We start from the raw sequence: 22,066 nt of genomic DNA on the forward strand, positions 1-22,066 counted from the left end.
TATGTGCCTTTAAGAATTAACATACCACTTAGAAGTAAAGCTTCAAATCTAATGTCCTCATTGACTGCTCTTAAATCAACATGTGATACAAAGCCTGAGTCACCCACAATGCTCTGATTGGTCAAGAAGGGAGATTCTGTCCTTGGAATAATCCTTTTTTGGGGTAAAATCTTCCCATAAAGACAATGAAGGATACTGTGTTCCCAAAGTCTAACCAATTTGTTATAGCATAAGCTTTCATAGACTGGAAACCATCAGAAAGGCTTACAACGTAATAAATTTGTTGGTGACACGAGATTCTGCTTTGCTTTTGCTGCTGCAGCAAACGAATATGACTACCTCTATGGATAGTTCACAGAAAGGTATGTATATGTCAGAAATCACTAATCTAGGGAAGATGTTGTCCTCATATATGGAAATTTGGAGTAGTGTAATTTCAAAGAATGGCTGTATTTTGGCCTGCATATTGTTTTGGATGAATTATCAAATGTTTAAATTCAGGCTGAGAACTACTTCTTGGAGTGGAGAAGGAAAAATGAACCTCAATAAGGGGGAACTAGCATAAAATAGCAAAGCAACACCTTTGTTGTCTTTGTGTATAACTTCTGTTGTTTAGAATATCTATATTTTTCCTAAAGGAGGAATGCTTATTGCTAGGAGCCCTACTGCATTAATAATTGCAGAATGTACAGAAAGCACTGTAGATAAAAAAGTAATTTCAGGAGAGAGGCAATTATATGTTAACTGCTGGGAAAAAAGAATAATCTAAATGGGATGCACTCATCAGAGCCCTGTATCTATGTCTATAACATAGACACTATTGCCTTCTTAGAATGCTCAAGTAAGGAGGGGCCTGCTGGAATCTCTCCAAATTTGTAAAATAATTTTGATATTCAATATCAGGGGTAGCTAATGTGGTACCTTCCATATGCTCTTGGGCTACAACTTCCATCATCCCTGATCACTGGCTAGGAATAATGGGAGTTTTAGGGAACTATATTGACTTCTCCAAATTTCTAATTTATCATCTTCAAACACTAGCTGTTGCTTGCAATGGCCTCATTTGGATGCAGTGCTAAACCATAGTTTAGTGCTAAAAAACTAGCATGGCTGGTTCTTGGGTTTGAGTGCTCCCCACTCTTCTTCCAGTGTGGCCACAAGGAGCAAGTCAAGAACATTTACTTCCTGCTTCAAATTAACCACCATTTGTCATTACGTCTGAACTGGGACAAGCTGGTTCATATTAATGATGGTTAGCTTGGCCAAGCCAACTTCAGAAAATAGTTCATAATCCTAGCTCGTTCAGATAAATTATTGTTAAACTAACCGCAGTTTCCAGTTTGGACATAAAGACAACTGTGGTTAGTTGAAAACAGAAGCAAACATTTTCAGTCTCCACATATTGTGGCAGGATGTGTGTGTGAGTTAGAAAATAATGTGCTGTTATTCAGTAAGCAGCCAGGGGGAACACTACTATGTGCACCAACAACCCTCTCCTCTTCATGGCAATTTTCTCTTTCCATTATTAGTATGTTTCACAATCTGATGCAGGAGATGACTGTCAGCGCTATGCAAACATTCTGATTTCAAACAAGTTATTCATATAGCAAATTATTCAAGTTATGCTTCCCTTAAGTTGTATTCAGAGCAGTTGGCTCATCTTAATCTCCAGTTTTCTCTTTAGTACTTCCTGCTGTTGCTGCTTATATGGCTACTGAAACCCACGCTCCTTACCATTTCATTATTTCTTCAGTGCTAGTTCTTCCCAACAGTGTCAAACACTGGCTGGTAATTAACAAGCACCACACTCTACTACATTTCGCCACACCGCTTTTAATCCTCGACCTTTCCCTTAGAAAAGTGCTGCCCTATATTACACCAAAAGCCTTCTAACATCTTCACTTCTGGATAGATTTCTCCTTGCTCAGTAGGTAACCCTTCTTCTCAAAGCTCATCTGTTGGCACAGAGCATTTTTCGTCTTCAAACACAGCTTCTGTAATAGTGCTATCTGCTGCATAACAGATCATGAAGCTAACACAATATAGCTTATGAACAGGATGCTTTCAGGTTGGGAACAGGATAGGGCCATGCATCTTTAATATCATTATAGATTTTGGTAGAATTAGCAAAAGTTGGAATTAATGAAGATTTGTTTGAGCTGTGGCTGACACAGAAATTCCTGGACTTCGTCTATGCTAAGGTGTCAAACCAGCCTGGCAAAGCTGGCTGAGTGCAGCCATTAAGAAACAAAGCCATCATTAGGGCAAGAGTTTCTCTGCTGGTGGACAGAGAGGGAAGTTTCCATGTTATGGTGGGTGCAGAAAGGTTTAGGATTTCAGCTTCCATGACATAGGTAAACAGGGAGGCAGGCTGTGCCCGGGGGGGGGGGGAGTGAAGAATCTAGGTCTGAAAACCAGACTTAGATGCTAAGGTAAGTTTAGTTCACAGAAGGGAAGTTCTCCATCCCCTCCAACCTGCCACCGACCTCTAGCGACCCCCACAGACTTTGTTCAAAAGAGCCTCCTGAACTTCTGGAGGGGTCGAAGGTGGCTGCAGGTGGGAAACTTCTCTTCCAAAACTTATTGAAGTTAGCTTATCCTAGGATCCAAGCTTATATGTTAATCACAGGATGCTTTCAAAATTGATGCACATTTAATTTGCACAAATTCACTTATAGGTGCTTGGCTGCAGCTCCTGCAGAATAGGCTACCACGATCCCATCCACAACTGAAAGGACTCATTTTGGCTTTTCTGTATCTCTCTGCCTTCCTTTCTCGTTGCCTCCTGCCTCCTTCCGTCTCTTCCTTCCACAGTTGCTAGTTGCTGGCACGCATATGGAGAAGGGGGGAAGGTGGCAGAGACACGGAAAAGGCCTCCCCAGGAGGCTCCCCTCCCCTCCCCACAGCCAGCAACCAACACACATAAGTCGGGAAGGCCCCCTCTCCCTCCTCCACCAATCCAGATCCTACTCAAGGAAGGTGCAGGAACTGAGGGAGGAGTTGCGAAGAAGTGGCAGTACCTTGCAACCAGACTGGGAAGGGGGTGATTTATGGTAATTTTGGCTATACACAATTTTTGCAATTCAAAATATGCAGTGGATAGTTTTTTTCACTGCTTCTTCCTCATTTAATTTATTATGTTCCTATAAGAGCAAAATTTCCATCAAATGCAGCTGCAACGTGAAAGTTATTCTTACTTTGATTGCTGTGCCCCGTAGAGACATGCTGCTGGGAGTCCTGAAAGAGCAAAGAGATGAATCAGTTATACTAATCGATAAATTAAAAACATAAAGCAGTGCAATGAACATGCTTTGTATTAACAATAGCAAACACAGTTTGTTGTAAATCTCAATGCTTAGCTCAACTTATGGAAGCCCCCAGGTTCCTGTATATGTATTGGGATGACTTGTGACACTGCTTCAGCCACTCTGGCAGGAAGATGGGGAAAGGAAAGGCACATTTTTGTAAACCTCTGGCTACTTCTGGAGCCCTTTACCACCCGCACCCTCTTCCAAGTGGGCTAGGAGGCAACCAGGAGGAAATCTCCTCTCTCTGACCCGCTGTTCAGAACTATTCAGTCAGGCTGCTAAGAGACAGGTGTGGCAAAAGGAGAGCAGCTGACGTAAAAATGGAAGCATCCAAAATCCAATACAGTTCAAACGCAGCCACAGATCCCTGCCTGTTACCTTTCCCCTTCTCCAGACAGTGAAAGGAAGTACCAGGTTACACAACATAGCACATGCTTATACAGACAATATTTGCAGCAATGGAGACAGTAAGATGTGTGCAGTGGCGAGTAAGCTGGGTGGCAAGTGAGGGAGTGCTCATTGCCATTACTGGTGGGCATCACATGGTAGAGATGCTTAGCCAGTCAGCATTGTGCAGACATTCAGCCATTGGCACGGCAGTAGTACTTGGCATGGGCAATGCTGTCAACAGATTTCACTGGCTGCTGCTGCTGCTGCTGCTGCACATTTTCACACAGTGCTAGCCTAGCAACCTCTATGCCACTGTGGAAGCCTTATACCATGCCTAGTAAGGCCATTGTCACTGCCCAGGCATTGCTCAGTGTCTGCAGGTTCTTCACAGCACTTTAGTGGCCACCAGAGAATCTTTATAAACAATTCAAATAATATATCAACAGTTTATAATTTTAATAGCTTAATTTATAATCTTCCATTAACTTCCTCATTAATTCCCTCAGCACAATTAATCTCCAATCTAATCTTAAACAATTTAAAATATGAAATCACTATAAATTAATTGTAAACAATTAATCTTTTTATAACCCATGGCTATCCAATTAATGATATCTTTAATCACCAACATAACCCCTCAGGGAAAAAAACCAATAATCAAAACCAATAAATTTATTCAGTTAATCCACAATGCTCACTAAAAACAATGAATTATCTCTTGCTGAATAATATATCTGTTCACCTAGTTAGAGCAGTTATACAATGCAATACATCGACACAAGCTTGTATTCAGTGTAGCACCAAGCAGATCATTTCATCAAAACATTAAGCACTTGTTTAATTTCAGTTGGTAACTGATTCCAGGGGACTGGCACCACAACACTAAAAGACCAGTTCCTCTTGCATACAAAGCAGCACCTCTATTAAGAATAGTATTTTCTGAACATGGGGCATTGTCATGGTTAGATGCAGAAGAGCGGTGGGAGGCACCAGCTGGGGAACACCCAAGGGGAAGAAGACTCAGAGCCAGGGAAGTGGTAATGGGATGATGGTGAGTGGTCTGAGGGAGAAGGAGGAGCAGACTCGGAGGAGATGGTGTCGGAAGCATAAGAGGTAACTGTTTACTGAGCAGGAAGAGACTGTGGCAGAGGGCAGTTCAGACTCCGAGGCTGAAGCGGAAGGTGGCCAAGAGGCAGAGTGGGATAAAGCAGTTACTTGGATCTCCTGATCCCTAACTATTTAAAACTTGAATCCAGAAACAAAGCACACACAGATTGATTAACATTAGAGTGATCAGTTTGGGCAGCACTATTCTGTACCAGCTAAACTTTCCAAACACCAAGGGCATCCTGAATTAGAGCACTTTACTATAATGAAGTCTGGAGATAGAATGAAAACGACAGACGCCTAAGCAAGTGAGGAAAGAGCATAGCTAGAGAACCTGGTAAACAGCAATCCTTGTCTTCCCTGCTACCTGATCCTCCAAAATAAGTGCTGGGTCAAGGAGCCTGATCTTTCAGGGGAAGTGTAATCCTGCACACAGGGTATGCAAAGTTTCAGAACAGGCCATAAATCCTTATCTGGATTAGCTTTAAGTTGTTGTTTTTTTCACTCATTCAACCTTGTTTAGCTGACAAGCAATAGGTCAGGTGTTTCCACTCCCTCCCTAAGTTTAGAGACTGAACTGTGTGTCATCAGCAAACTGATGACATCAGCTCCAGCAATCTATTATGTTGAAAATGTTGAGGATAATACAGAATCCTACAGGGTCTCATATGCCAAAGACCAAGGACTTGTGTAATGTTCTCTCAGTGCTACCTGGGATTTACCCTCCAGAATCAAATGAACCCACCTAAAAATGAGCACCACCACCCAACACACACCCATTCCTGTTAGGTGATGTAGACAGATGTCATGGTCAATGGAATAAAATGGTGTGAATCAATGGTCACACTCAGCTCCTCCCTTCATCTCTTTGCAGATGCCATCAAGTAGGGCATGTATTCTAAATTTTTATCTGCTGTTTTTCCTCTTACAGATATATCATACAGTGGTACCTCGGGTTAAGTACTTAATTCGTTCCGGAGGGCCGTTCTTAACCTGAAACTGTTCTTAACCAGAAGCACCACTTTAGCTAATGGGGCCTCCTGCTGCTGCCGCGCCGCCGGAGCACAATTTCTGTTCTCACCCTGAAGCAAAGTTCTTAACCCGAGGTACTATTTCTGGGTTAGCGGAGTCTGTAACCCAAAGCGTATGTAACTTGAAGCGTATGTAACCCGAGGTACCACTGTATTTAGTATTTATTCACAAGAGGGGGAAAGATCATATAAGAATACACCAAATAATAACATACCTACAGTGAATAGAACTGCCCACAACTGCCTAGGAAAGCCATAATAATTGTCATCATTTACAAACAGCTTAAAGTTCTCTAGGTGCTGTTCCAAGATTGGAACACAGAACCATCTTTGTCTGCAGGCTTACATTCTAATAGACAAACAAAAGGAAGAGAGGATGGGGGAACAAAAAAAGAAGCAAATTCAGGAACTAATTGTTTTTGTAGTTACATAAATGTTTATTTCTTAGATGCAATTGTTACAGGGTGGGGGCAGTTCAGGAAGAGGAGAAGCCAAATGGTAGTTTGTCCCAACCAATGGACAAAGTAGGTTCTGTTGCCCCACCTCTCCTGCTGCTGCAGCTAGGAAGGGATAACATAAACATCAACCCAAAGTTATGCAAGTTCGAATACAGTCTTAAACGGTGCAGCTGAACTTCATATTAGTCTCCAGCAGACCAGGAAATACACGTACTTAGCAAAAGTGATGTGTAATTACGCCACACTTGAAACTGTTTTGATGTTTTTATGAAACATCTTCATCATTTTGGCAAAACATTGTGCTAAGTCTTCCAAGTATGTCAGCTCAAATTTCTTTTGAATAATTCAAAGCAATTATGAGACTTTTAAAGAGTAGATATGTGATAAAAGTGTGTAATGTTTTATATTTGCAAGTGTCTTGCTGATTCTGAGAATGCATTGCTGTGTATTATTTATGGTCTCCTAATCTTCAGAGTACTCCTTCAGCACCTGAAAATGGCATTTCACTTAAGTATAAACAATGGCAAGTACCACTTTCAAAGGCAGTTTTACTGTTCTTCTGGAATATTTCAAACAAAATAAACTGCAACAATAAAGCTAATTAGCATAAATATGTATGGTTTTAACAGAGAATAAGGATTAACGGCTTTCTAAATGACATGCATTCTAAATTATGAGCTATTTCAAGTAAACTTGTCATTGTTGGTTGGCTGAGTCACAGAATAAGCAAGATATATTAAATTCTGCCTCCTCTTCAGAGCACTAAATTTGCAAAAGCAGTAACAGTTTCTCACTGTTTACTGTGGTTCACATTTCACAGATATGAAATTAAGGATGAGATATAGTGATTTGCCCAATACCATATTGTACGTCTAGATTTATGGCATTTGAAATCTATTTGCTATTTGAATATAGTTTTGTTAGACAGCTGTCAGTCGTTTGATGGTACGTACAACAAGCTAGCCTTTCTATAACAATTTAATCCTATATATTTGGCATTCTGGCAATTTTTGGTCATGCTGGCCACATGACCCAGAAGCTCCCTCGGCCAATAAAGCGAGATGAGCGCCACAACCCCAGAGTTGGTCACGACTGGACCTAATGGTCAGGGGTCCCTTTACCTTTACCTATTTGGCATTCACTGAATTGTTACTGGTCCTTTTAACTCATAACACATTGACACCGACAATGGTCAAACCTCTCTAGAGAGTGTAAACTTTGTTAGGTAGCTGACTTTTCCTAGAAATCTTTGGGATTTTGGCCTTGTTCTTAAGGGAGATGTTTCAAAAGGAAGAACTGTGAGAGGAGAGAGACTCTGTGTTGACTTATTTTTTAGTTGCTGCTTTGTTAACAGTGTTTTATATATTGTAATTGTTTCACCGATGAATTGCTAATTATTCCATATGCTTTCTGCTGTATTGGTGATATTCTGTTATGTTCTATTAGGTTATTATTATTTGTTGTTTGCAAGCCACTTTGGGATTCATTTGAATGAAAAGCAGCATAAAAATATAATAAATCAAATCCATCAGTCAAATCAAATCTTTCTTCTAGGACTTTGAGCTGTGCTCTTTATTTTAGTTGCATCTAAAGCTGCAGTGTTTCAGCCAAACATACATGGAATTGACCTAGTAATTCAAGGAAAAATGGTTTCATGAACCAAAACAACTTTTTTTCATCAAATTATTTCAATGATTCATTAGCATGTGTACTTGGAAGTAAATAATAATACAGTGTTACCTCGGGTTCCAAACACTTCGGGTTACAGACTCCACTAACCCGGAAGTAGTACCTCGGGTTAAGAACTTTACTCAGGATGAGAACAGAAATTGTGCACCAGTGGCGCGGTGGCAGTGGGAGGCCCCATTAGCTAAAGTGGTACCTCAGGTTAAGAACTGTTTCAGGTTAAGAACGGACCTCCGGAATGAATTAAGTTCGTAAGCAGAGGTACCACTGTAATTAACTTATATACTGCTTAATGACAAGATGGCTTCTAAATCATACAAACAGCTTGCATATTGTTGAAATACAGAATAATTAAACATACAGCATCAACAGATTGAACCATAAAGCAATCTGATTAAAACATTAAAATATAAAAGTCCATTATTAAAATATGAATTAAAACAATCCCATTAAGAGAACACAGTTATTAAAACAGGTCGAGATATCAAGGGAACACTTGTGTAAACAAGTGCATTTTCAGAAGCTGGGATAATGCCAATACAGTTGGAGTCTTTCATATTTCAGCAGGAACTGCACTGCACAACAGCAGTGCCACCAACACTAAGTTCCGTTTCTTGATCTTAATGCCCTTACTGGGCAATAATTAGCATTGAACTCAGTGGGCCTTAGTTCTGAATAGATGTGATGAAGACTGCACTGTTAATCCCTGATATTCTCTCTCAAAAAGATGGCATGTGGTACCTGTTAAACCCTTTGGGTCTGCTATCAAATAAATCCTCTCTGAGTTTTCATAAGCCATTCTTTTTTATGACATCCATATCGTCAAGATTTCCCTACCATTTCAGGTTTAACAAAAGGTTGGCATATACATTGTGAAAGTCTATTTTCAACAAGCTGGCTTCAGTAACTCAGAAGGGTATTTAACAGTTGTCTACTAAATAAAATTTGCTACAGGAAGAACAATCCATTTATCCTGTAAAAGTGTGTTTTTCTGTAGATATTCAGGTGCTATCCCCTATAAGGGTGGCCCTCAGAGTAAATGAAACAGCCCCACTTTTATAGTGGCAACTATTCTGAATTTCCCAAAATTCAAAAAGCACCTTAGACCATAGCTTCCAAGCAAGGTGGGGACATTGGCCCCTCTGATTCTCTTCCACCCAAAATAATTTTACCAGAATTTCACTACTGAAAATAGCAGAAACAAAACAGATGATTTCTTAAGTGGATGAAATAGCTAGAAAATGCTCCTCGTCAATTTGGTTTTGACTTTCTTTGGGTAAGAAATATCCTGGTATTTTATTTCTGAAATGTCAGGTGTGCATTTTTCTCTATTCATTTTCAGGTTCCTCCCTCTGTCTAGGAACTCCTTCTAGGAGAGCCAGTGTGGTGTAGTGGTTAAGAGCGGTAGTCTCGTAATCTGGGGAACCGGGTTCGTTTCCCCGCTCCTCCACATGCAGCTGCTGGGTGACCTTGGGCCAGTCACACTTCTTTGAAGTCTCTCAGCCCCACTCACCTCACAGAGTGTTTGTTGTGGGGGAGGAAGGGAAAGGAGAATGTTAGCCGCTTTGAGACTCCTGAAGGGGAGTGAAAGGCGGGATATCAAATCCAAACTCTTCTTCTTCTTCTTCTTCTAGGAACATTTCTAGCCAAACGTTATGTTATTGCCTGACCTTTCCTCATGGGAAAATATCCTCCCTAAAATGTCTGCCTTGAGTCACCTTGTGGTATAGCTCTGAAGCGATACTGATTTTTTAAAAGTCTGAACCTGTCAAAGGTGTGTTGAATGTACACTGCCTAGCATTCACGTCATTCGGCAGGATTTTCCCAAATTCACTACTGGCATAGATGAAATAGTTCTGGAAACTGGCAACTTTATGGTGATTTATTTGACAGTAGGTGTGCTCTCTTAGAACTGCTTCTTTTAAGTGCTGGTCCAAAGTATTGGCCCAGCGATTTTCAGAAATTATATTAGTGGAAACATTTGCTGAAGAGTAGGTTAATATTGGGAGGTAGGTGAATTTTCAAACATGGAGCAGGGAATGGGCGTCGGCGGTGAACTTACCTTTAATGCTGAGATGGCCCAGGGTTTTCCATTTCTTCTACTTTTACAAGGAAAAAAAATGTTGCAGCCACTTCAAGCTGCAGCCATGCTGTCCTTGGGAGCTCAGTAGTAGTCCCTTCTAATCTGAGACAGTATAGGTAAAGGTAAAGGGACCCCTGACCATTAGGTCCAGTAGTGACCGACTCTGGGATTGTGGAGCTCATCTCACTTTATTGGCCGAGGGAGCCAGCGTACAGCTTCCGGGTCATGTGGCCAGCATGACTAAGCTGCTTCTGGCGAACCAGAGAAGCATGGAAACGCTGCTTACCTTCCCGCCAGAGCGGTACCTATTTATCTACTTGCGCTTTGACATGCTTTCGAAGTGCTAGGTTGTGCAACGGGAGCTCACCCCATCGCAGGGATTTGAACCGCTGACCTTCTGATTGGCAAGTCCTAGGCTCTGTGGTTTAACCCACAGCGCTACCCGCGTCTCCTGAGACAGCATATCCTATGACAATAACACTATATCCATGATGTAGCTCCATTCCCTGGGGCATTATTGGGATTGGGTAGCCAGCTTTTATCCCTAAGGTGCAACATCATTCCCACTGGGAATTTTGTCCCCAATTAGAAGGGAATACTGCTGGGCTGCTGAGGGCAGCCTAATCACCACTGGAAGAGGTGGTGAAGCTTTCTGAAGGAAGGAATAATTTGTGGTAAGCACACCCAACCTGGAATTTATGAAAATCTGCATGGTCTACCAAAAGTCTCTAATACCCTCCTCCACCTTCACAGGGCATGGTCCTGTGAATGTGGTAGTTGGAGCGGGTGGGTTATTCACTCTTTGACCACCAGAACCCAATGGGGCAGCAATGAGGGATGGCGTAATGCCTCAGAGTTCTGTGATGAGGAAGGGCAGATTGGCAATCGCATTAGTCAATGGTGCGAGTGGGTGTACATATACTAATCTTTACCATTTTAAATATGTCATAGCATTAACTAACTAGCAAATATAGAGGAAAAAGACAAATAAGCCCTAACCCACGGCTGGTTACAAGCCCAGTGTTGTCAGGATGGTGAAAGTCACTTTCACAGTTCCTTGGGCTGCTGCGTTTTGCTATTCCTCACCATCTGAGGGCTGTTCTTTCTGTCCCTTCCTCTTCCTTTTTATGCTTGGTTTTTCCACTCTGGTGCTTTCCTATGTCTTTCTTCTCAGCTGCTCTTCTTCACTCCCGGTTCCTCCTACAATTCTCCTCCCAACATTTTTACAATTGACCTTTCTCTCTCCATCTCTCTCCATTCTCTGTGTTGACACTCTTTTTCCCAGTTGACATTCCAAAGACCTTAGGCTTGGGTATTACATTCACAGGTGTCCGTGTGGATCCTGGTGTGACGTTGGGGCCACAGCAACTGGCAGAGGATACAGCTTGCTGACACAAGGCTCCTTTTCATCTTGACTATCACCTTACATTTTTCCATGCAATCCAGTTGCTTTTGAACTTTGTCACTAAAAGCCACTGGGACATTCCAAGATGGAAGTATGAAGCATGGGCGATACCTATAGGGTTTTCCTTTAATGGAATATTTTCTTTATAAGCAAGAAACTCCCTGAGACACAACTTTGTAATATGTATGAGCATCCCACTGATCCTATTTCTTTTACATCATTACTCCTTGTAGCAAATTTAAATTAATCGTGGCTCTTAGATTCAATACGGCCTGACATCAAAACCTACTAACTGAAATTCCAATTCAGCGCCCTCATAATTTCAATTACATTTATCAAACATTTGCAGTCCTTCCTGGGAAATTGCCTCCATATTTGCCTTTTTGTTGTTCATGGGAGTTGGCATGGCTTTTGACCCAATGCAGACAATGCCTGACAGTTGACAGAGGCTGAGGGATGCTGTGGTGTTCAGCATGGGGTAGCCAGACATTGCCCAGCCAGATGTTAGAAGACATGATACACCTTTCTTTTCTTTTTTACTGGAACACCCTTTGTATTTAGATCTGAGCATCCACTATTTCAAGCCCCTTATTGTTGGGATTAGAAATAACTCTCCTTTAAGTAAAATAAGATTCATATTGGCTATTCATATTATGTGATGTACAAAAGCTGCCAGAATTGTTAAATTGCCTTTATGGAACTTGTTTACAGTTTTAGATGATATCTATAAGTATATGTCAAAGAGTTTCTGTAGTAGCATAATTTTAATTATATTAATGTATAGTATAACATATTTTGTATGTATCTATTTTACTGTTTTTATTGACTGAGTATATTGTTATAGGAATTCTAAGGTCTCAAATATAGAATAAATGTTGATAATTGCACAAGGTAAACACACATACATAAGTATATAAACCACGTATAAAACAGTACAAGAGAGCAATCCAAAAACCCTCTTGGCTCTCCTGAAGACTTATTTCCTCTGCCTCCTTAATCCGCCTTGCCTGAGAACATGTAGGCAGATAGCAATCAGGGGAAGTTCCTGAAGGGATTCCTCTCCTATATCTAGGAACTTCCTTTGTATTAATTGCCATTGTTTGCCCAGATGCTCTGCATTGAGGGATATCTGACCGGCATCCTGATTGTCTTACAAATGCTATTTTTTTGTGTAAACTGTGTCTGGAACTATGTAAAACTTGCCATTTCCTCAGGAATATCGCACCTTGGCCTGCCTGAGCCACAGTAACCCCACCTTATGTGTGATGTAATTTCTGACTGTTTGTAGAGGCAATGTCCTTCTCCATGCCAAAATGCAAACCCTTAAAACAGATGTTTCTTCTTGGTTCCGGGTCTCTCTTGCCTCCTTACTAGGAGGGGAGGGAACTCTGTTGCAACAAAAAAATAAAGATCGGCCTTGCTTTCACCTCATCCTGTCTCCATCCATTCATCTCTGACTGATCATGGACATGGGGACTCAGTCCCTTGGGGAGTTGAGCAGCAAAAGCCAACCACCCCTATTTTTCTATATCAATGTAAATATCCTGATTGACTAACAAGCAGTAAATCTGGTTTGAGTTGGACTAATTTAACGCTGTTTAAGTGGACTTGTGGATTTCACTCTATCATTCACTTTCAGTATTGTGAAAAATATGTGCCTTTCATATGCAATCCTCCTTCTTTGCGTGCAGTATGTTTCACATTTATTAATCAAAACCTGAATGCTTCTCTTATCCGCATTGTCATCATCAAACTGAAAGGGATCAAATACTGCTGTTGCTTCTTTACCTGCCACACGAAGAACAAGCACTCACTGAAGTCTCTCTTATCTTCCTTATCTGCTCCACTTACAAGAGAGTGCAATTCAAACTCTAGTCTCCACCTTATCCAGTTCTCGGCTGCCTTTTCTTCAAACATTTTGCAGGAGTGTTTAGCTGGGTATTTTTTCTTTTTTATCATTTGCTGCTTTACTTTCAGTTTCTCTTCTAACACCATGTAATCTTTGCTGAAAACTTTGCAAAGCAGTGACGCAGTAGACTGAAGTGCAGGACACAGATAAACTTCTTACTACAACGAAACTAAAAATGGCTGCCACTCTAGACATCAGTTCTCTTCAGGTTTTCCAGAGAACAGTATCACTCATACAACCACACACATTTGGGTTCCCAAGTTAACTAGACAGGAGCTCAAAGGGCTTGCCGTTTTTGCCATGTACAAATTCAGATATCAAAGGGAGACTCAGATGAAAACATCAGAGAGGGAGAACAGAAACGTAGAGGTAGACAACTAAAATGTAGAAGTCAATGTCAAGATAGTTAGAGTAATGTCCCCATGTCCCCAGCCAGGGGAGTCAGTGTGGACAGCAATAAACATCATTAGCTGTGGGAGGAAAATTAGCAAAACTGGCAGCTTTATTCTCATGAGACGTTTCTAAAGCCTTGGATAGATTGGCGTGCGGATGTCTGGTACAACTGTTAGGTAGTCAGAACATGGCAAAAGGCTAGTGAACTGAAATACACAAATTTACACAATCTATAGCAGTTATCGGGCAAATGGATTGGATACAATACTGACTGATAACATGTAGAGGGATATGGCAGGGTTGCCCCTTGTGGTCTTTGCTGTGCAACAGCAACTGAAGCAGTAACAAAAATAAGTCCCTCAAATAGAAGGGCAAAGTTTACAGAGTGAATTTATGTGCAGAGGACATTTCCTTAAAGTTGTGGCACCATAAAAAAGCAATCTCCCTTTGTAAATAGAGTCAACTCTCAGAGAGATAGAGGAAACAAGGATACTTTTCCCCCACCAGGCATTTGGCTGAAGAGAGTTTCTTTTTTACTCTTCTGTTTTGCTGATCTGCTGTTCTGTTGTTTGCTGAATCACTTATGTAATCTTATAGTGGTTTTATTAGTATTTCTTTTTTGTATTTCACACACACATACACATACACAAAAACTTGTTTGTCTGGAGTTTTAGAAGCCTTGGAGAGGATCTACACTCATGGTTTATAACATTAAGAAAGAGTTAAAGAATGATTTTCAAAATGTAAGGGTCACATTACGTTTTGCTAAGAACATTAATAATGCATTATTAAAATGTGGCACCAGAGGGTGCTGCAGAGCAACCAAGAACCAGGCAGTAAGGGAAACTGCTGTTATGGAGGAACAACATGAAGGTAATAAACTTTTTTTTTTTTAGCGGTATGCCCTGTGACATTTTAGAACGATATAGCTAGTGTAGATCCAGCCTTGGGTTCCATAGCAAAGGAAAGATGGAGCCTAAGTCTGAATAAATAACTGAAATAATGTAACTACGGTGCAAAGTTGTGCTCATTATGTTTATTATGAAATAATACCATATAGCTACAGAAAGCCATTAAAAATAAAACATATACAGTGGTACCTCAGGTTAAGAACTTAATTCGTCCTGGAGGTCCGTTCTTAACCTGAAACTGTTCTTAACCTGAAGCACCACTTTACTAATGGGGCCTCCCCCCGCTGCCGCACCACCACCTTGTGATTTCTGTTCTCATCCTGAAGCAAAGTTTTTAACCCGAGGTACTATTGCTGGGTTAGCGAAGTCTGTAACCTGAAGCGTCTGTAACCCGAGGTACCACTGTACACAAAAAAATTTGTGTGTAAGGAAACATCCTGTATGCAGGTATCAGTGCACGTAAGAAAAAAAAGTAATTTTATTTTTTATCATCTACAATACTGTCTTATTTATTTTATAGTACAGTACATTTATTATTGGGACGCGGGTGGCGCTGTGGGTAAAACCTCAGTGCCTAGGACTTGCCGATCATATGGTTGGCGGTTCGAATCCCCGCGGCGGGGTGAGCTCCCGTCGTTCGGTCCCAGCTCCTGCCCACCTAGCAGTTCGAAAGCACTCTTAAGTGCAAGTAGATAAATAGGTACCGCTTTATAGCGGGAAGGTAACGGCGTTTCCGTGTGCTGCGCTGGTGCTGGCTCGCCAGCTGCAGCTTCGTCACGCTGGCCACGTGACCCGGAAGTGTCTTTGGACGGCGCCGGCTCACGGCCTCTAGAGCGAGATGAGCACGCAACCCTAGAGTCAGACACGACTGGCCCGTATGGGCAGGGGTACCTTTACCTTTACATTTACATTTATTATTGCTTTCATTTTATGGATCAATGGTCTCATTAGATAGTAAAATTCATGTTAAATTGCTGTTTTAGGGGTTGTTTTTAAAAGTCTGGAATGGATTAATCCATTTTGCATCACTTTCTATGGGAAAGCGTGCCTTGGTTTGGGAACGCTTTGGTTTTGAAATAGACTTCCGAAATGAATTAAGTTTGAGAACCGAGGTGCCATGGTATAGCTTTGAACATAGAAACAAAGCAACATGGAATAGAGCTCTCTTTTCCAGTATTATAACAATGACCACAAATTGAAACTTTATGCCCCCAATTGAGCAATACTGGAAATGTTCAGTTTGCCACTGGGATTAGAGGATACACACTCCTGTATTCAGTTGCCTTGATCTTCAAGGCTTTGTGGACTGCTGTTTCTGCTGCTTCCTATTTCTGTATTCTCTTTTACCGAATCACTGGTTTGGACTATATTTGCCACCAACCCCTAAGTTTAAAAAAGCAATTCAGCATAGGGGTGGCTGAAGAACGATCTGGAAGACAAAACCAGCTGTGCAAATGGTATGTCTGGCATACCAGTGAGTCCCCAGCTGAATTGAAGCCAATAAGTCTACTTGACATTAAATTTCCTTTATTGTTATACAGCATATTCCATAGGAATAAAATGAAATTTTTACAGACAGTTATTTAGCTTTGATTTCTAGACTGATATCAAATAAGCTTGGCTGCAGCCATGACAGCCTGTGGAATTTTAATTGCCTATTTAATACAGTGTAAATTTCAAGCTGTCAGACTAGCAATTAGCTGAAGTACAGGTTAAAAGTAGTTCAAAATGCCTGAGGGCTAACATAATCAAGATTATATTTTTAAACACAAATGAGCAAAAACTACCGCTTTCTCGAGATGTGTGGTTAATTTACCACATCAATACAAATATAGGAAACACTTTAATGCTCCTATCTCCTTTCTAATTAATTGTTACAACTGCTTATCCTACTTCTTGCTCTACCTTGCTATTCCCCTTTATGAACCAATGTGGTTGGCTATTCCAGTGTATGAAGCTGCTAGGGGTTTTATTCTGGCATTGCCTCTCTTCCTGTACTTCAGATACACAACTTTGGAATGGCAACAACTTCACAACACAACTTTTTTTAAAAAACAAAAACAACCACACACTTATTTATAATCAACAGTGTGCTGCTGATATTTTACAAATCACAAGACCTGATAAAATCATTGGCCTGTAGCAGTAGTCAATAACACAGAAAGCAGAAGTAAAGAAAAAGGGCAGAGGTTTGACAGAAGATTTACAAAGAGGTGAGTAGAAGCAGCAGATGATGGTGTAGGTTTGGCAGATTTATGGTAACCAGTCATGAGGATAATTTTTAAATGAATGTTGATAAAAAGCAGATTGTCTTATGCAAGTTAAAGTTAGGAGGGGAGGAAAATGCACACACGACAACTAGGTTTGAAATGTTCCAAAGGCTTGATTTGTAGATCTGAAGTTGCAAAGCTATGCAAAATACTACATTCGGGTCAGCTCTCTGGTTATATTTTCAATCTTCAACTCCAAAGGAGATGAAACACGGATGGTATATAAACAGTTAAGACACAGGGTTGTATTCAATGCTCTGCATGTGTAATTCCACAGGCACAATAAGACTTCCGTTCTTTCCTCCCCTCACATGTCCCCCAAATCTGTTCTCATGGTTCCCCCAACAGGAAACTGTTATGCACACAGAAAGCCATTGTTCCAGTGGAGCTACTGTGCTGGATATGGCCCATGTAGCTCAGGTTCCTCATTAGAATGCAGGAAGGTAAAGGTTAAAGATAAAGCTAATTACCTTGTTGGTGAAAGGAAACTTGTTTTGTTCCACTTTGCCAGGTGTGTGAATAGCAGAAAGTGGCGGAGGCCATGAATGGGTCATTTCCTTAAAAAAAAGAAGAGATTTCAAAATTATATTTAATATAATTTAATAAACCATATATAACAAAGACACCACAGTCTCCACTGTGCCTCATTTCCAAAGGAAACACAAACCCTGGGTAAATGCCTCGACCCCTGGAATCTCACACTCCTGTGGAGTTTGAGAAGGCGTGGCAACATGAGAATGGGCCTTTTTTTTTTGCAGTGGCTCCCCGCTTGTGGAATGCTCTCCCCGGGGAGGTTCGCCCGGTGCCTTCATTATACACCTTTAGGCACCAGACAAAAATGTTCCTCTTTAACCAGGCCTTTGAGTGACTGTCATGTCATCCAATGCCCTTTTAAAATGTTGGTTTTTTTTCCGGGGGAGGGGTTCTGTTTTTATTTGGGTTATGTATTCTGTTGTTTTATATTGTAATTTTATCCTGTGAACTGCCCTGAGTCCTGTGGGTACAGGGGAAAATATTTATTATTATTAATTATTATTATTTCCAGTAAAATATGCAACAGCATTTTGTCAGTTGATTAGCCTGACACACAATCTTGAAATAATAAACAGAGGAAAAACTATTTAAAAATTGTGAGTTATGACTGTTACCTTTAATCACTCTTTGATAAAAAGTTTATTTTCTAATAAAAGATGCAGCCTTTTATTTTATTGGGGGCTACAAATGTTAAACAGTTTATTAGTCACATGTCACCTCTGTGGGTGCCTTTAAATCAGAAAATCATTTAGCTTGCAATCTAAACTGTTTTCTCATTCACTTATCTCTAGTAAAATTCTTCATCTTCTAATTCTTCTTATAACTCTCATCTGATAAAGAATAAGATGCAAGTAATCTTCAGGTATTTATAAAATCACACAGTAAAAGCCTTTCAACACAGACCTTGTTCAGATTCTGTTTTTCCCCAGGATTTTGCCCAGGGAGAGATCAGATTCGACCTAAGATTTATTAATTTACCGGTAATCCTCTAATTGTAAAAAGGTAAAGGGACCACAGACAGTTAAGTCCAGTCGTGAACAACTCTGGGGTTGTGGCGCTCCTCTCGCTTTACAGGCCAAGGGAGCCAGCGTTTGTTAATTAATCTATTAATCTACTTGAACTTTTTGGCATGCTTTCAAACTGCTAGGTTGGCAGGAGCTGGAACCGAGTGACAGGAGCTCACCCCATCGCGGGGACTCGAACTGCTAACCTTTTGATCGGCAAGCCCAAGGCTCAGTGGTTTAAACCACAGCACCACCCACTTCCCTCTAATTGTAATAAGAAGTAAATCAGGACATGCTATGCTCAACATCTCCCTGGCCCTTGGAAATCTTTCTAGAGTAGGGCTGGGGAACTTACAAACCTCCATAAGTTGCTGGACCACGCGCCATCAGTTCTTGATTACTGGCTGGGGGATGTAATCCAACAAAATCTGGATGTGACTCATTCATTTTCAAGAGGACTTAACCTTCCTGGGTCAGTCATTCAGTACAGTGGTGCCCCGCAAGACGAATGCCTCGCAAGACGAAAAACTCGCTAGACGAAAAGGTTTTGCGTTTTTTGAGTCGTTCCGCAAGACGAATTTCCCTATGGGCTTGCTTCGCAAGACGAAACGTCTTGCGAGTTCTTGCGAGTTTGTTTCCTTTTTCTTAAAGCCACTAAGCCGTTAATAGCCGCTAAGCCGTTAATAGCCGCTAAGCCGTTAATAGCCGTGCTTCGCAAGACGAAAAAACCGCAAGACGAAGAGACTCGTGGAACGGATTAATTTCGTCTTGCGAGGCACCACTGTACTTTCATGAAGAATGGTACATCCAAAATCTGCTATGCTTTTTATTAGAACCCCAATGTCCACCAACTTACACCAGCAGGTACCATACAGCTGCTTTGGGGCAAAGTCACACTGAAGTGAATTAAGGAGTATAGTACCCCTGAGCACAAGCCTAACCAGTGCAGGAATTGCTTTAAGTACCAGGAATGTGTTTGCCACTCATTTATACAAAAGAAATCCCCCTGCCGGTTTTCTCTCCTAAGCTTTCTTAATTAGAATTTAGCCTAATTTCGAAGAAGAAAATAGTCTTTTAGTTGCAAATCACCCAGAGGTCTACTAGTAGATACCAATCTGTCTTCTTCCCATCCCTGATGTAAACAGCTGTTTTCCAAGAGCTCAGCAACTGGGTTAAAGTACCTTCTAGAATAATTACATATTTATTTAATTTAATTTATATACTGCTCTTCATCCGAAGATCACAGGGCGGCTTAGAACGCAGGGTACTTTTATAATAAATCCATCTCCTCCTGCCCCTAAAACAGATTAGAAGGAAAAGAATTGATCGTGTTCCTCTGTTGCATCTCAGTATCTATTTAGAAACTAAGTGCTTAAACAAAAGCAGCGGGCTATGTGATGAGACAATTGTCTGAACAGTGGCCCAGCTCAGGCAAACTGAGATTATTTGATTAATCAAGGTACAATCTTTATTGGTGCATTGGCCTTATTCCTCCAAGAACTGTGGATTCTAATTCCTGAATTGCTATGCAAAGCTAATACAGTTTGTTTCCTGGATAAAACTAACAGCAGACTGGAACAAGTGGCTAATGAAGATAAATGGACAACTCTTGGGAATGAGGAAAGGGACTGTGCGGAAAAGAGCTAAGATAATTCAGGTCCAGGTCTCTGTAGATAAAATAAATAATAATAATAATAATAATAATAATAATAATGATGATGATGATGATGATGGCAGCAGCTACAATAGTACATGTAGTGCATACTAACATGAATGCTATTATTAAACTTTGCTAACTAAGCAGTTGCTATACACTGAAGATTACCTTGGACCAATTTCAAGTAACAAATATAAAAGAGAATGTGAAAAACCATAAAGAACATGATATGAGACTGTCTGTTTTCCAGAACATGACAGATGGCAGAATATATGCGGACAGAAGAGGAATGGAAAAAGTGTTTCCAAATCAGCCAGAGCTGCCAAGAAAATGTTTCCAGGTTGGCAGACAGTTAAAAACATACATTAATGGGGAAATCTAGTAACAATGAAGAAATTTTATATGACATTGTTTATATCTGCAACAGAGATGTCTTTTGGTATGTTTTTTTTAGGTTGAAAGGTACAATAAAATGAAAGCACAACCTGTTGCCCATAAAGCAAAAACAAATTTAAATAAGTTGAACCATTACATGTATAACAGCAAATAAGGCATCTGCAGTAGCCTTTACATTTTTGGTGCCAAAATATTTGAACAAGGTCATATTGGGATTAATTTCATTCTAGATCTGGGCCACTGGGTGCTTTTACATGCATTCATTTAGTGCTGAAATAAGAAGTACAGCGCAGAGTTCAATATATAGTTATTAGTGTTAAAATAAAATGGCAACATTTAGTCTCCACCAGATGAAATATGAAGGAGTTGGGTTAACAACAACAACAAAATGTGAAAAAATAGGTTATTAGCATGTGCCACCTATCAACTAAAGCACAAGATGCCATTTATGAATCAAGATCAAACCATGGTTTGCTGTCACATCTAAATATGCCAATTTCATCACCTCTTACAATTTGGAATGAGGTTTTACGTGTGGTTTAGATGAAGACTTTTGAAGAATGCATATTAATTATCACAAATAGGATATCCACATGAAATTTAGCTTCCATTATTTTGTTATGTGATAGTATCGTTACCCAAAAATGTTGGAACTGCCAAAATTGTAACCATGGGCTACAAGTTTTTCAGTCTTAATAGTTCTTCTTAGTTAAATGAAAAAAACACAACAGAAGTTTGGAGTAAACTGTGGTCATGTTCATCACAATAGTCAAGTACAGAAGTGAAATATAGTTTTTCCTTCTCTATTACACCATTTGTTCTTAGCTTGATGCTACAGGTATGTGTTATAGGCTTGGCTGTAACATTTGGTACAGCTACGTATAAGCTTCATACAATTTTTTATAAAGGCATTTAACATACCTACACTGAAATAATGGAACAAGGCAGATTATATTTGCTATTAAGGTATCGCCAGGACCTTTTCAGTGTACAGTAGTTATCTGTAGAGAATTCAAAACGCTATATGAAAACTCCTTCCTTAAAATTATTTTCATCCTGCTGTAACAATACAACAATCAATTTGGCCAGTATGAGAAGTGCGGGGTGGGGGGGTTTACAGAGAGATGGCAAGGGCACAAAAGGAAAAGATTAGAATCAAACTGATGGAACTTAAAGTACACACCAGCAAATGGCTCTGTTAAAAGTATCTTTATGAGTGTTCGTGTTTAAGACTTCTCGGTGACTTGAAATCCACTGTGCCAGATGGTAAACTCATCTTGGGATATTAGTGTGCGGAAAAACACTTTCCTTCTCACACATTCTTCTTCGCTGATACATAAAGGTTTTGCACACAGTAACAGAGTGTGAATTAAGCCTGTGTTGTCTTTCTGCCTACAGAATAAGCGGTACTAGTGCAATCAACTAGTCTTCAATTTATGTATCTGATCCTGTAATTAGAAATTGTTTAGTAACCCTTGCAAACTAGGCACTTTTAAATACTTGGCTGATCATTTAGGCCAGCTA

The 22,066-nt window shown here is 40.4% G+C and overlaps 1 protein-coding gene and 1 long non-coding RNA gene across 10 annotated transcripts in view; one reads left to right on the forward strand and one right to left on the reverse strand.

The window, feature by feature from the left end:
• Positions 1–22,066, reverse strand: part of AFF3 (ALF transcription elongation factor 3) — a 243,119-nt gene that overhangs the window by 91,243 nt on the left and 129,810 nt on the right. For all 8 annotated transcript variants that reach the window (XM_081002935.1, XM_081002932.1, XM_081002933.1 and 5 more), the window contains 2 exons: positions 17,422–17,508; positions 3,198–3,237 (listed from right to left, as the gene is read on the reverse strand). In XM_081002935.1, coding sequence (XP_080859061.1) covers positions 3,198–3,237; positions 17,422–17,508 — 127 coding nt within the window. The remainder of the gene's footprint in view (positions 1–3,197; positions 3,238–17,421; positions 17,509–22,066) is intronic.
• Positions 1–22,066, forward strand: part of LOC308475955 — a 106,493-nt gene that overhangs the window by 10,284 nt on the left and 74,143 nt on the right. The gene's annotated exons all lie outside the window — the stretch shown is intronic.

This window comes from Podarcis pityusensis (assembly GCF_964106645.2).
Source record: "Podarcis pityusensis genome assembly, chromosome: 4".
NCBI classification, from domain to species: Eukaryota; Metazoa; Chordata; class Lepidosauria; order Squamata; family Lacertidae; genus Podarcis; species Podarcis pityusensis.